Source organism: Siniperca chuatsi, linkage group LG2, assembly GCF_020085105.1.
Source record: "Siniperca chuatsi isolate FFG_IHB_CAS linkage group LG2, ASM2008510v1, whole genome shotgun sequence".
NCBI lineage: Eukaryota > Metazoa > Chordata > Actinopteri > Centrarchiformes > Sinipercidae > Siniperca > Siniperca chuatsi.
In genome coordinates, this window is record NC_058043.1 from 12,549,779 (window position 1) to 12,563,468 (window position 13,690).

At 38.8% G+C, this 13,690-nt stretch overlaps 1 protein-coding gene across 1 annotated transcript in view; it reads right to left on the bottom strand.

Annotated features, from left to right (window-relative positions):
* The window catches only part of LOC122866519 (neurexophilin-4), a 118,086-nt gene extending 105,040 nt beyond the window's left edge, over window positions 1-13,046 (bottom strand). Inside the window, exons 1-2 of the mRNA XM_044176284.1 lie at window positions 12,874-13,046; window positions 11,475-11,574 (exon numbers count right to left, since the gene is read on the bottom strand). Of these exons, the coding sequence (XP_044032219.1) occupies window positions 11,475-11,516 (42 nt within the window). The 5' untranslated portion in view covers window positions 11,517-11,574; window positions 12,874-13,046. The remainder of the gene's footprint in view (window positions 1-11,474; window positions 11,575-12,873) is intronic.
* Between the last annotated feature and the right edge of the window lie 644 nt (window positions 13,047-13,690).

Below are 13,690 nucleotides of genomic sequence, written 5' to 3' on the forward strand. Positions count from 1 at the left end.
TGAATACAATGATTTAAATAGAATAGAGGCCTTGTAAAAAAAAAGGTAAGAAAGTAGTCTAGAAACACCTGCAGTAAGGGAAACTGAATAAATCTTCTCACTGTAAACACAAAACTGCTTAAAAAACAAAAAACGGACTATGGTCAATGTGTCTTAAATACAAATACAAAATTGCAAATTGCAATTGCAAAAAATATATGGCGCATTTTCCAACTGGACCAGTAATGTTTACAGATTTTCAGCTACCCCAACTTTTCACTGGTTTAAATGACTCTGAGTTTTGCAGTTTGTTTGGCATCATGGTAGTTTTCCTGAACTTTTCTCACGAGTGGGAAAACTGCTTACGTTCTATTGATTTCTCTTTTTTTATTTCCCTTTCCCATTCTGCAGAGTCTTCACTTTTTTCTGCCCATCTGTAAGTCCTGCATTTCCTGCCAGATAACAGTTATCTGCAATTATTTGTAGCGAAGTGATGATCAATATAGCTAATACAAAATGGTTAAAGAACAAGCAGTCTGATTACCTAAAAACACATTAGCATAAGTGGGTTTGAATGCAGAAGCCACCAGGATGACTATTAAATGAGATGGGGTGTGAGAAACATGGAAATGTATTCTGAGTGTGTGGCTGGTGGCATTACCACCTCCACTGCCACCTGTCAGCAAACACTGTACATGCACACACACACACACACACACACACACACACACACACACACACACACACACAATCACATGACACAGAGAGAGGGAAATCGCGAAGAAAAATTGCATGTACCCAACGCACATACATACACACACACACACCAGTCAAACCACACTGCCTCACCACCAGTTACTTTACACACCGAGCCACCAGTGTGTGTCTGGCCCATCTGCTGAGAGAGGACAGCAAAATGAGATCATGCAAAAGAGGAGAGGAGAGGAGGATGAGATGAAAGAATGACAGTAATGTGCTTCGCTGGTAACTGTCACTGTTGAGAGAGCATAAAGCATTCTAATTGAATATAACAGAAAACTGTTAAACATGCAGAGCAACATGAACATAAATAGCCTTTTGCGTTTATGTCTCACAACTACATGCTTATGCTCGCTGAACATTACGGTAGTATAAGTACATTCTACATGTATACACAATTTGACATTTGCAGAGAGGCATGCGCAACAAACATCCACACACAAACATAAAAAAACATAACTGATGTGTGCATTAAAACAACAATTGCACCAGGCAGCTAAACTTATCATTACGACTGAGAAGAAAATTTTAAAAACATCATACAACTACAACATGGAGACATTGCTTACAAGTAGAAAAAACAAGACTTTAGAGCTGAAACAATTAGTTGATTAAATGATTAGTTGATCGACAAAAAAATTATCTGCAACTATTTTAATGATTAAATAATCTTTTTTTTTCACCCCAATACAAAATTGTTGAAAAGCAATAAATTAATGCTTTCTAGAGAACTAAATTACGACAGTATGATGAACTGGGAAGGGAAAACAGGCATTTTGCTGTATGGGCTGTTATTTTTACAGAGCATGCTCAAATTTTTTTTCTTTTTTTCTTTCCAGTGTTTAAGCTCGTTTCCACTTAGGAGCATGTGTAGTCCCTCAAATAAATGTTGAAATGGAGTGCCGGGTACAGGGGAAATGTTCATACTGACAGCGTGAGAGGCAGTGAGGGTGTGCTGATGGGGGCAAAAATAGAGTTGTTTGTGAGTTTATTTTGAGCTCCATTACCCCTATTACAGATGAGTATCTGCTCTCCACCCTCTTCTAAAAGCTGAGGATGCAGGTGGCCCACTGAGGAAAGCACCTATTAATCTCTCCCTGGCCAATCTACCTATCTGTCTGCCCATTTATTCATCAGCTCATCTGATGACAATCCACCCTGTCTATTCCACTATTCTTCTGCCTCTCCTCCATCTTTCAGATAATCAACACATCCATCTGTGCACCCATCCAGCAATTCATCTACCCATCCATTTATCTCCCCATCATTCATCCATTTGTCTATCATCTACCCATCCATCCATCCTAACACACACGCTTGCCTCCATCAGTTTCCAGCGGTTCCATCAAGACTGCACCTCAGTTGTTTAAAGGGCCTCACATGAATACAACAGGCCATATGCTTCGAAACAAACAAACGGAAAACAGAGGAGCTTTTCGATCAATAGACGGGGCAAGCTGTAATCACTCCTGTGACTCAATAGTTCTGGGGAAATGCAAAACAACAATAACAGGGGAAAACAATTAAAAACACTGATAGAAAACAATGTACAGACACTGTTTGAAGGCGTGGGTGATAGCGTTGATTACCAAGAGTCTCGTCTTTGAAATCAATTACCAGTTCACAGATATATCCTGTAATTGAAATGGATTAGTGCTCAAGGATTATTCTCCTGTGCCATGTACAGTAAGGCAGTGATTGTGTAAAACTGTCTAGATGCAGAATCTTTGCAGATTAAAGGAATAGTTTGACATTTTGGGGAAAATGCTTATTTGCTTCCATACCCAGAGTTAGGTAAGAAAATTGATACCACTCTCATGTCTGTACGCTAAATTTGAAGCAACCGCAAGCAGCTGGATAGCTTAGCAAAAAGACTGGAAAGAGGAAACAGCTAGCTTGGCTCTGTCCAACAGTAACAAAATCCACATACCAGCACCTCTAAAGTTTAATAATTAACACATTTTAATGGGGGTCTATATAATAATCATAACGCATTATGGTCATAATCCTCCATAAAGCAGCAAATTTTAATTTCTATAACATTTTTTATTAAATGCTGTAGAGTTGAACCTTAAACTGTGAACATAAATGGCAAACCACAAGCATAATCTAGGGGTGGGCGATAATTAAAAATTATCATTAATCAACTTACAATGGAATTGTATCACGACTATATGATCATACTTTATTATTGTTTTACAAAATCCTGTGTTTAAATTAATAATGTTATGCAAACTAAGGTTAAAAACTATTTGGTTTGTTAATTTTTTTGTTTTGCATGTGTGAATTGCTCTCTCTCTGATGTAGCGCATAACAGTGGAACACCTTGCATTGAATAATCAATTTATATGTCATTTTCCATATTGTGACATATATCAATATCAGAATTTTTTTAAATCAATACTGTGATACTGACTTAAACCCAGATCATCCAGCCCTAGCAAAATCTTGTTGTAAAACAAAAATCAAGTATGTAAACAACTTTTTTACATGTAGATGACTCTTTTGACTTCGCTATTAGTTCATAGTTTTTATTCTCAGTTCTAATGTTCTCCTGTTCTGATGTGGGGGGGTTAGATTTGTGCATATAGGCCACCAATCAAGTGACACTTTTTTAATGTACGCTGCACTGAGCCTAATTTGACACCATATGGGTTGAATGCCATTTACCAGTATTAGCATTTGTCTACTAAAAAAAGAGATCTGGCAGTCAGCACTTTGATATGGTTTCAAAGCAACAGGAGACTAGCACATAATGCATGTGCATCGATTAAAATAAATAAATATATATAATTGTATATATCAAGGGGAACAGTCTTGAAAAATGACAATCTAACTATGCCACTTATCAAATACTTTACAAAGTGCACTGACAAAAGAAACAGGGGGTCAAAAACTGAAAGTAACCAGCAGAGATTTGATAGACACACAAAACAGCAGATCAAGGGTTGACAAACTGCTAATTAGAATACAAGCTAATATAACACACATTTTTAGCAGTTTTTAGTGATTAAGTTACCTGAGAGTTGAAATGTGCAGTGGATTGTGTTGAACAAGCCTGGTCAACTTTGCACACATAGTTTCTTTAGATCAGAAAATGACAATGACAAATACAATGAGTCTTGATTTTCTGCATTTTTTCACATGGTGCACAAATGAGATGTTTTAATGAATAAACTTCAAATTGTAGGAACTGAGCATTTAAAAAAAAAAAAATATGGTGATAAATATGGTGTTTCCCCGAGGTGACGTGCAGTGTAGCCGTCTGTGTGGGTCTACCACACTGCCAGCTGCTGTTCAGATCAACTGGATCGCGGTAATGAGCTTGGTTCTTGCGTGCACTTCTTTTTAATTTTAGTGGTGTATCAAACTGTGCGCCGGGTGAGGGTTACCATAAAGTAGATCCAGTATCCAGAATCATCTTGGTAAATTCTCCCTTAGTTTCAGGGAATTAAAGGTGAGAGAATTATCACTGCTGCAATTTGTTTTCATAATTTTGCAAAGAAGTTAAGAAAAAGTTAAAATAAACACATCCGATTTGGTGTGCAAGATTTTGGTGGGTAATGATTTTTTCAGATGATTGATTTCTAAGAACGCACACAAGGAATTTAGATTTGGTGAGCAATCTCCTCAGGATTCTTTCTATACTGGATGTCACATACCTGGAGCTTTCGACTGCTCGAAATAATGGTGCTACTGAACGTACAGTACCATCAATGCCTGGCGTAAAGTTGCTGATTCTGCATCCAGCCGCTTGTAATAATGTCCCCTGTATAATGATGACCCACTTGCTCGTTAGATACAAAGTAGGCCCCTCCTTTTGTGACTATTACTTTCTTGTTCTCCTCTTTCCCGTTTGGTTTTAAGTTGATTGCAGAAAAAAACAGCTAAGGTTTTAAAAGAAAATGTATATAAATGAGGATTTCCAGAAAAAGGGATAATGACAATTGATGCTGAAAATACCTTTACATGTTCTATTAACCACTGAGGTAAGCGGTGGCTCTGTATGACTTTATTACTTTGAGGGGAATAAAGACATTTGCTGTTTGCATGGTTTGCTATTTCAGACAACGAACAAATTACTGAGTTCCTATTGATTCGTCCTCGGTTCTCTCAATGGAACTTCTGCAATTGTCTGCAAAGGTGAACCTCACTGGTAATATTTGGAAGAGGAGAAACAAATGCAGAGGGAAGAGTTTAGCTGTACATGTCATTCTCTGACACCCCTCCAGGCCAACCATTAGCAAGCAAGAGGCAATCACCATTTCATCAACATTCACTGCACGACCTCTCCCTCTCTCTCTTTTATTCATGTCTTCTTTCTTTTTTGTTTTTCCTCCACCATTTCTCATTTCATTCTATTTTCATCACTCTTCTCCGTCTCTGAGCTCTTCTCTTCTTCCCTTGGTTGACAGTAGTGGTGGATGCATCAATTCATCCGCCTCTGTATGTGCTGATGAAAGTTGATTTGAGTGAAGAATACAACCCCATTGTGTAAGATTTTGTATGTACGTGTGACTACCACAGATGTGTGTGTGCGTGTGTGTCTGCGAGTGTGTGTTGATGTTTGTGTGTTTGTATGTGCAGCCACCACAGGGCGACCTGATGCGCCCTGATGGCAGCGAAGGAGAGCAGGTCATCCAGCAGCGCTGCTGTTATGGGATAATGGAGGAAGTATGACTCGTTTCTCTCATTATAGGTCTCCATCACTGTCTTTCTCTCTCACATGAACACACACCTCTTAACGGCCTCTTTCCTCTCACACAAACACACACACATACACCTGTATCCTTTCCCTTCCCTCTTTCCCTTCACTCACCACCTTATCGGCTTAAACCAGCTCTGACAGTGCTGGCCCCGCTCACACACACCTTGTCTCGGGGGCACACCACATTATGAAACAATTACTCCCTTAATTGACAGTTAATTAACCTAAAGTCAATTTGACCTTGCCAGCCTAACCTTGAGATTGAGAGCCGTGGTAGTCGTGACACTGAGGCGAAGAACTGGGTTGATGGTGGAATGGAGGGAGCAGAATAAGAAGCAGAGAGGGGTGGAGGGAAATGATAGACTAATGTCGACTTATCTCTACACCAGCGGAGAAATCACTTGCAGTATCTTCTTGTCTGAGGGAAGATAGACTACATTAGCGTGGGATATGTTTCTGTGTGGGGCCTGTTTGTGTGTGTGTGTGTGTGTGTGTGTGTGTGTGCAACATTACACCTTATCACACAGTTGCCAGCTCATTCTGCTTACTTGATCATTTAGGTGTTAATTACACCTCTCATTTGAAAACTCTGCAAAGCCTCGGTTTTCATTCTCTCAGGCAACCATCTTGGCTACAGTCTGTGTTTGTGTGTGTTTCTAAGTGTCTTGACGAGTGAAGGTCCAATTACCTGGAACCTGTCTTATTTCATTTCATTTTCTTCAGAGTTTGTCTTTATCCTCTCATGAGTCCCTGGTTGTAGTTTAACAAGTTCTGCAATAAATCCTACATTAAACACAGAGGCAGGTGACGTTCAATGATGAATGTACCCAGTGGATTAAGAAGAAGGTGTGAGATACAGTAGATAGGCTGATATCTGCTTTGTTACATATACTATACCCGTTTATCAGGTACACCTGTAATTAGGGCTGTCACAATTATTCGCAATTAATTGAGCTAACCGCGATCATTTTGCATAATTGCTAGAATCATTTCCATTCTCGGTATAAAAACAGCAGGATTAAACTAACAGAAATGTTATATTTCCATCACTATTTCCACATCATTTTCCACTGTATGACGTTTGACTAGTGCTCTTTTAATGACGTCATCTGAGTGGAGAATTAGCGCCACCTACTGTTTATCGCGAGGCGCTTAACTTATAATAATACTTAACTGTAATATTCAACTGCCGCATTTTGATGAGCATCTATTGACATTAACATCATGGATTTAGTTACAAAGCCAAACACCATAGCACCACTGTGGGCACATTTTGGATTTAAGCCAAATGAAAAAGCAGAGCGCAATAACTTGGAGGAGGCCATATGTCAGATTTGCAGCAAAAAGGTGGTGGTCAAAGGCACTAATACCACAATCTAAAAAGCCATCTATGGATCCACCACCCCACCCAATTCGTAGAATTTGGAAAGACAGCCAGGTGTATGGAGGACCGGAACAGCCAAAATAATAAATAAATAAATAACACGATTAATAAATTACGAGGCCATTAAATGCACCAAAAATATTTAAATTAATTTATAAAATGTGACACAAATTGTTATTATTTTTTTTTACATTTGTATTAATTCCCCTATTTATTTATTTTCCCATTTAATTTTCCATTTAATTTCTTCATTAACTAATTTATTCAGTCATTAATTTATTCATTTATTTTTAATCATTTATTTATTTATTTATTATGTATATTTTATATATTTATTTTTGTATGTGTTATTTTCCCTTTGCATTTTCCCCCCATTTATTTATTTCTGTCTTTTCTCTTTACACTTCTGTATGCATTTCTGCTTCATTTTGCACATGAGGGGGGCTGTGTGTCATGGGGTTAACTTTTCACCTATTGGTTTTTGAGTGTTTAGAAGATCGACTATACATGCCTTGCTGCCATAAGGGTGGCTTCTGCCCACTGAGGGACAGTCAGCTCACAACTATAATACAGAGGATATTTACAGCTGGCTCCGACCAGGACTCTGATCTAGATCATATTTTATGGAGAAAAAATATTCTGGTTTTCCCTCGGATGTCCTCTGGCTGCTCTGCCTCAACTCTTATCCCCAGACCCCAAGGACACCACACTCACAGCAAACATCAAGAAAATAATGTGCTGTGGTCTTGATGAAAAGTACAGCGCAACTCCACTTCAAAAGCTCCTGAGAAAGGCCACCCTCCTCGATCCAAGATATACTAGGGGCAGTAATGGGGATCCAGTGGTCGTGGATGATGCTAAGGACCAGCTTTTAAGGCAGATGACGGAGATGAAAGAGGAAGAAGGCAACAGTGACAGAGGTGGGGACTGTAACAGCAGAAGATGATGGACCTGCACCTCCTGCACCCAAGAAGAGGAGGCGGTGCGACCTGTTGCAGAACAGAAGAATCCAAATTGATACCCAGGCTGTGCCGAAAAGAGGGCTAATACTGAACTGACACGGTACCTGCAGGAGGAGGCACAGGAATCCGCAGATGTGATGGCGTAAGAACCAAGCAAGGTTCCCTTTGATGGCCAAGTTAGCAAGAAAGTACATGTGCATTTGTGCAACAAGTACTGCCTCTGAGAGAAGCATGATTGGCTGTGGTTGTGGATGAGAAGGATATGGCCTGTTTTGGCCATAGTACATTTTGATTATTGGTACCTGTCATTGTCAGTAATTTATTTGTATATTTCAGTAATAGGCTTTGTATATTTAAATGATTATTTATGCCATATCTGCCCTTTGCAATGTTTGTTTACAAAGCCTAAAAGGCAAACAGAAATTAAATGTTTATTTATGTGTTCCAATGTTCAAAGCCAATTAATGGCTTTTCTTCTTCATAAGGTGTACGTATTATTAAACTATTATTAGGCTTATACTATAATAGTGGCATAAAATGAACGGAAAAAGACAATTAAACCTTAATCGCGATTATTTGTATGACAATTAATCATCAACTAAAATTTCATGATTGTGACAGCCCTATCTGTAATGCAGTCCAATCCAATCAAGCAGCCCTGCAATATGTCCTTTATTCTGTTTTTATTCACATTGTGTCAGAAAGGTGTTGATTCAACTGTATGGTTATTTCTAATGCTGTAATTGGTGGTGGTGTATTGGACTGCATAATATTAAAATGTGCTTCTAAAGTTCTCTACCCCTATTTACATACATGAGGGGGATGAATATTAGAAACTTTTCTCAACATAAAGCAAAATTGGTAAAATTACCATAGAGATGAATCAGTATCAGCAGTGTCAGCAATTACTGAACATTATTATAATAATAATCTCTATTTTTAGAGCACTTTTCAAAATCCATGTTACAAAGTGCTTCACAAAGGCAGCAAAATAAAACACACAAGTCATAAAACCATCTGGTTTTAAAAGAAAACAGATAAAAAACAAGAAAAACATTCTAAGCTTCACAAAGATTGGATTTTTTGCAAAACTACTAAACTCCTTAGATTTTACAAGTATACTCATACTATCACTTAAATTTACCCAGTTCATTTAAATTTGTTAAATGCAAAATTAAGTTTTGTAAAGAAGCATGTCATGTACTCAACATGAGGAAGTTATTCATTTTCTATGTGAGTCGGCGGCGATCAGGGGCGTGGCGCGTCTTAGACGGTGTGGACGTCGAGGGAAGCTGAAGTCCGGGCAACTTTATGGTATTGAGCTATGATGCGGTTCGGCAGCAACGAATTAGAATTTAGAAGTTCAGTGCTTGTATTTTGTTACCAAGCATTTGAACGAACTCCGCCTCCTATTTCATCTACGTCCATAAATCTTTCAATAAGCGTTGTTGGCAGGGCAACCAGAGCGAATTTTGAAGCTCTCGCCGGCGGAGGTCTGAACACACGGTAAGGGAACAAATGCTGGTAAATCAAATGTAATCACATGTGTAGTTGCACCAGCTTGCGTGTTTCCTTACCAAACATATATTAGCATAATACTGCATTTGTATTACAAATGCACTCATATAATCAAGCAATTACAGAATCACAATGACAAGGGCACTTGTTTATCCTGCTTCACCCAACTTTACATCTACATAGCTGTCAACTTCTTGACATGCAACCAAACAACAGCCAACAGCCATTGAAACAATATCAGAGTTGACCTTAACACGAACACCCCCATTTACGTTTCGCCCATTTTCTTCTCAAATGCCTACACATTGTCTGCATCAAAACCTATGGCGTGCTGGATAAATTTGTCTCCACTTTGTGTTGCTTTGACAAGACAGAGCTCTGGCTTCATGGCCGACTGAATTTGTGTGATTAAAGACGACAAGCAAAACCATCTGCTTGTCACATCCATCTGTCATCGCCCAGCGTTCGCCATCAGCCGCACATCACTCAAAAACAACAGCAAGTCGTGAGAGAGAGAGAGAGAGAGAGAGAGAGAGAGAGAGAGAGAGAGAAAGAGAGAGAGAGAAGGGTACATGCCGCAATGCCTCAGAGGGAGGGAGGTGAGGAGAGACCAGGAGGTGCAAAAATGAGAGTCGGGGGGTGTGAGTGGAAGTAAATGAGGGAACGAGGGTGAAAAGACACAGCGCAGGGGTGATGGAGAGAGGGGAAAACAGCAAGAAAAAGGAAGAGACAGATGGAGACTTTCTGCTGTTTTCTGCTGCCCATCTCTGAGCCAACCTGTTGATGTTGCCCTGTTGTGCCCACAGATTGGTTACAGAAAGTGTCCCGTCAGCTCCCAACGGCCAACGATCGAATCTCACCAGAGCTTTATTCCCTCTGCTTCCCCTACTTGTCATCCTCTGTTCTTTACTACTCTGTTTTTACAAAAAACCCCAAAAGCAAGTAGACTGCTCACACACAATATTATTTTAGGGCCATATCGCCCACCCCTAACACATTGTTGGTTTTTTTGTTTTTATGGGTTTTGTTGTTAATACGAGAAAGATATAGTCATAATGCACTTGACTGGAAAATGAATGGCTGGAAAATCAATGATATGGTAAAACAAATGTGAACTTACAATGCCGTTGTTCTCTCTTCTAAAATCGATAATAACTAAAGCCACAGGATCAGCTGTAAAATGAATCTGCATTTCTTAGCAAGCTGAGTCAAGACTGTATGAAATAAGGTTAACCAAAATCTCCAAATGAGGTGTTTTTTGTGCAGGTGACATCTTGCTCTCCATGTCTTTCCCCATAATTCCTCAGTTTCAGTCATTCTCTCCTTCCTCCTCTCTCATTTTCTCTCCTTTCACCTCAACAATGTCCTATCATCCTCAGATAAAAACACAGTCAGCAAAGTGGCCTTTGGGAGTATGTGGGAAAACCAGCCCTCATCTTTCATGTTCCCATCCTGGCCCTGTTCTTCCCCTCTCCCGTCCCTCTTCCCCTCCTCCTCTGGAGTTTCTGTCTCCCTCTCTCTCCCACAGCCACTTTCTCGCCATCTTTCTCTCTCTCCCTCCCACCGACTATCTCCAGGACTATCGATTTAGCGTAGGCTGTGATTGAGTCTCACTGGGTGTAATGCAGGCCCTAAGGTGTCTTCTGAATGGAGAGCATCATGAGTTATGGACTAACTATAGTCACTCTTCCACAACACCTGAATCACCAGCAGACACGGTATCCACACACACACACACACACACACACACACACACACACACACACACACACACAGAAACTGCTTTGCCCAATGCAAACCAACCTTTGTGTTCAAACAAAAGGACACACACATTGATCATACTTCATACACACATTGATCATACAATCGCTGACACACACACACACACACGATCTGATGCTCATTGTCGACATAACTTAATTTCAACGGACATGTAACTTAAAGGTGTCATTTTATAACCTCTAGTGCTTTTGCTCATTTGCATTCAGATAGACTGTGACCTCTGACATCATTGTTCATTGCAATAAAGGTATATCACACATTCTTGTCTAATATAACATCCATGATTCAACACCACGAACAGCCACAGATGTGTGTGGTGTACAAATTAACCTAAAAGACAACAGACTCACAATAATGCCAGTGGTAGAAAAAAATTACTCACCATTAAAATAGGAGTAGACGGCAAGTGTCTGTGCTGAACCATAGGATAATATCCTTTCAGTCATTAGTGCACTTTGTTGCAGGTGTTCAGTGAAAATAATCTACAATGTGAAAAACACAGCGGTCGTAAGTAATTTACAGTACTGCAAGTACATTTATTCAAGGACCGTACAGCTGTACAATTTTAAGGTACTTGCATTTTACGCTACTTTATAAAGAACTTCTACTCCACTGCATTTCAGAGGGAAATATTGTACTTTTTACTCCGCTACAGTACATACAGTACAAATGTAAGTAGTACTTATTTACCATCTACTTCTGATACTTTTATATTTCACTATTGATTAATCGTGTAAGCCATTTGTAAATTAAAGATGCCAAAACTTCACTGGTTTGCTTCTCAAATGTGAATATTTGCTGGTTTTCTTAGTTTTCTATGATATTAAACTGAATATCTTTGGGTGTTGAACTGTTGAAATGAATCAATAATATAATTAATAATATAATATTCTAATATTTTGCTAATAATATAACATTGGAAAATGATGGTCGATACATCCATTTTTTGTCTATTTAATCGAACAAATAATTATGTATGAGAGTGCGTGTATCTGAATCACAAATTAACAATTGTCCACTGTACAGCAGGTTACCTCTTTGAAAATGAAATGTCAAACAGCTTTTCTATTTTCATTTTAATATAGTCATAGAACGCCTATACAAGTATGTGAAAATGAAAATTGTATTATTGCATTTTCATTTATGCTCAAATAACACATACACATTCAGCTGGAGGTAATATTAATCTGTTCCTTTAAGTGTGTGTATGTTTATCCTTTTGACCTTGTGTGGCCTGATAATTAAAAATAAATAAATATTTTGCTAATAATACTTCTGTAACTTTACTGAGTAAAAATTTTTAAATCATAACTTTAACTAACAAAGAGGTAACTTATAATTTTTATTGTTGTATTGGGCGTTTTACATAACTAAGGTAAAGGATCTAAATACTTCCTCCTTCTCTGGGAAAACACATTTTCACATGTGGCAGTGAATGCACCGAAAGTTGGTGAATGCGGTGACGGCTAGCTAACGTTTGATCCAAGGCAGACAGTGGCAGGAAAAACTATTTTGTGCATCTGCCTTGACACTTGGCTATGTTCCTAACAGTCTGAATCCTTGTTACATGAAGTCACAAATGACAACCGTTTACCCTGTATTATATTAACGGACTGGGAAACGCGGCTCATGTCAGTCCCAACATCACCCGGGCAACAACAGAGGCAGGCTGTCGGAATGGAGAGTGTGGGCTCGTGCACCTAACCAACGTAGTTAGCCGTTACCGTTAGCCGTTGAAGTGCCCTTTTAGCTTGGCAGTGACTGATATTTTACCAACGAACCTGGCTGATTTTCCTCACTTGTTGCACTCGCCTCGACCCAGACTGTCTCATCTGATGCTGCATTATCTAGCCTCCCTACTAGTGGTGTAGAAATTGGTTCATGAGTAAAATAAATAAATAACTAATAATGTCAAGTTTTGAAGTTAACTATCTTCTAGTTAACTCCATTTACGCAGACACACACTTCCTGTTACGTTAATAACACCTTATGGGAAAGAAATCGCACAATCGGAAGTTTCGCTCCCCTGTATAGCCTATGAGACCTTTTTTAAAAATAGATGTGATTATTTTGTATCTTACGTGCGCAGTAATACATTTAAATGTGTATAAGATGCTAAGTTGCACATTTTCACTTTGCATTGCTGTTGTTTTCTTGTTTGTTTAGACGATGTAGCTAGATTGCTATTTGTTACCTATTTTGCTGGGCAAATTTTATTGTAACTAAGCATAAATGTGGGCAATCTACATCAAAAACATTACTGACTATACATAGGCTATGAAACCACAAGCACTTCTGGGAACACTCAGCCTGAGAAATGATGGTACGTCCCACTAAAGTAGAAGTAAAACACGTGAGTACAGTGCTAGAGCTAATGTGTCATTCTAACTATAACCATTTCAATTTGTCTAGCACTACCAACCAATCCCTCCCTAAAGCACAGATGTTCTCTGCAAATTGGTGGACAGATTTCCTTAACATAAATGCTCTCTCACATATTGCATTATAACTGAAGAGTTTTAAAGGAAAATTTAATTGGATTTCCTCTTGAATGGGTACAATTTTGTCAGAGATTTAAGTAGAATCAAGAAATGTTAT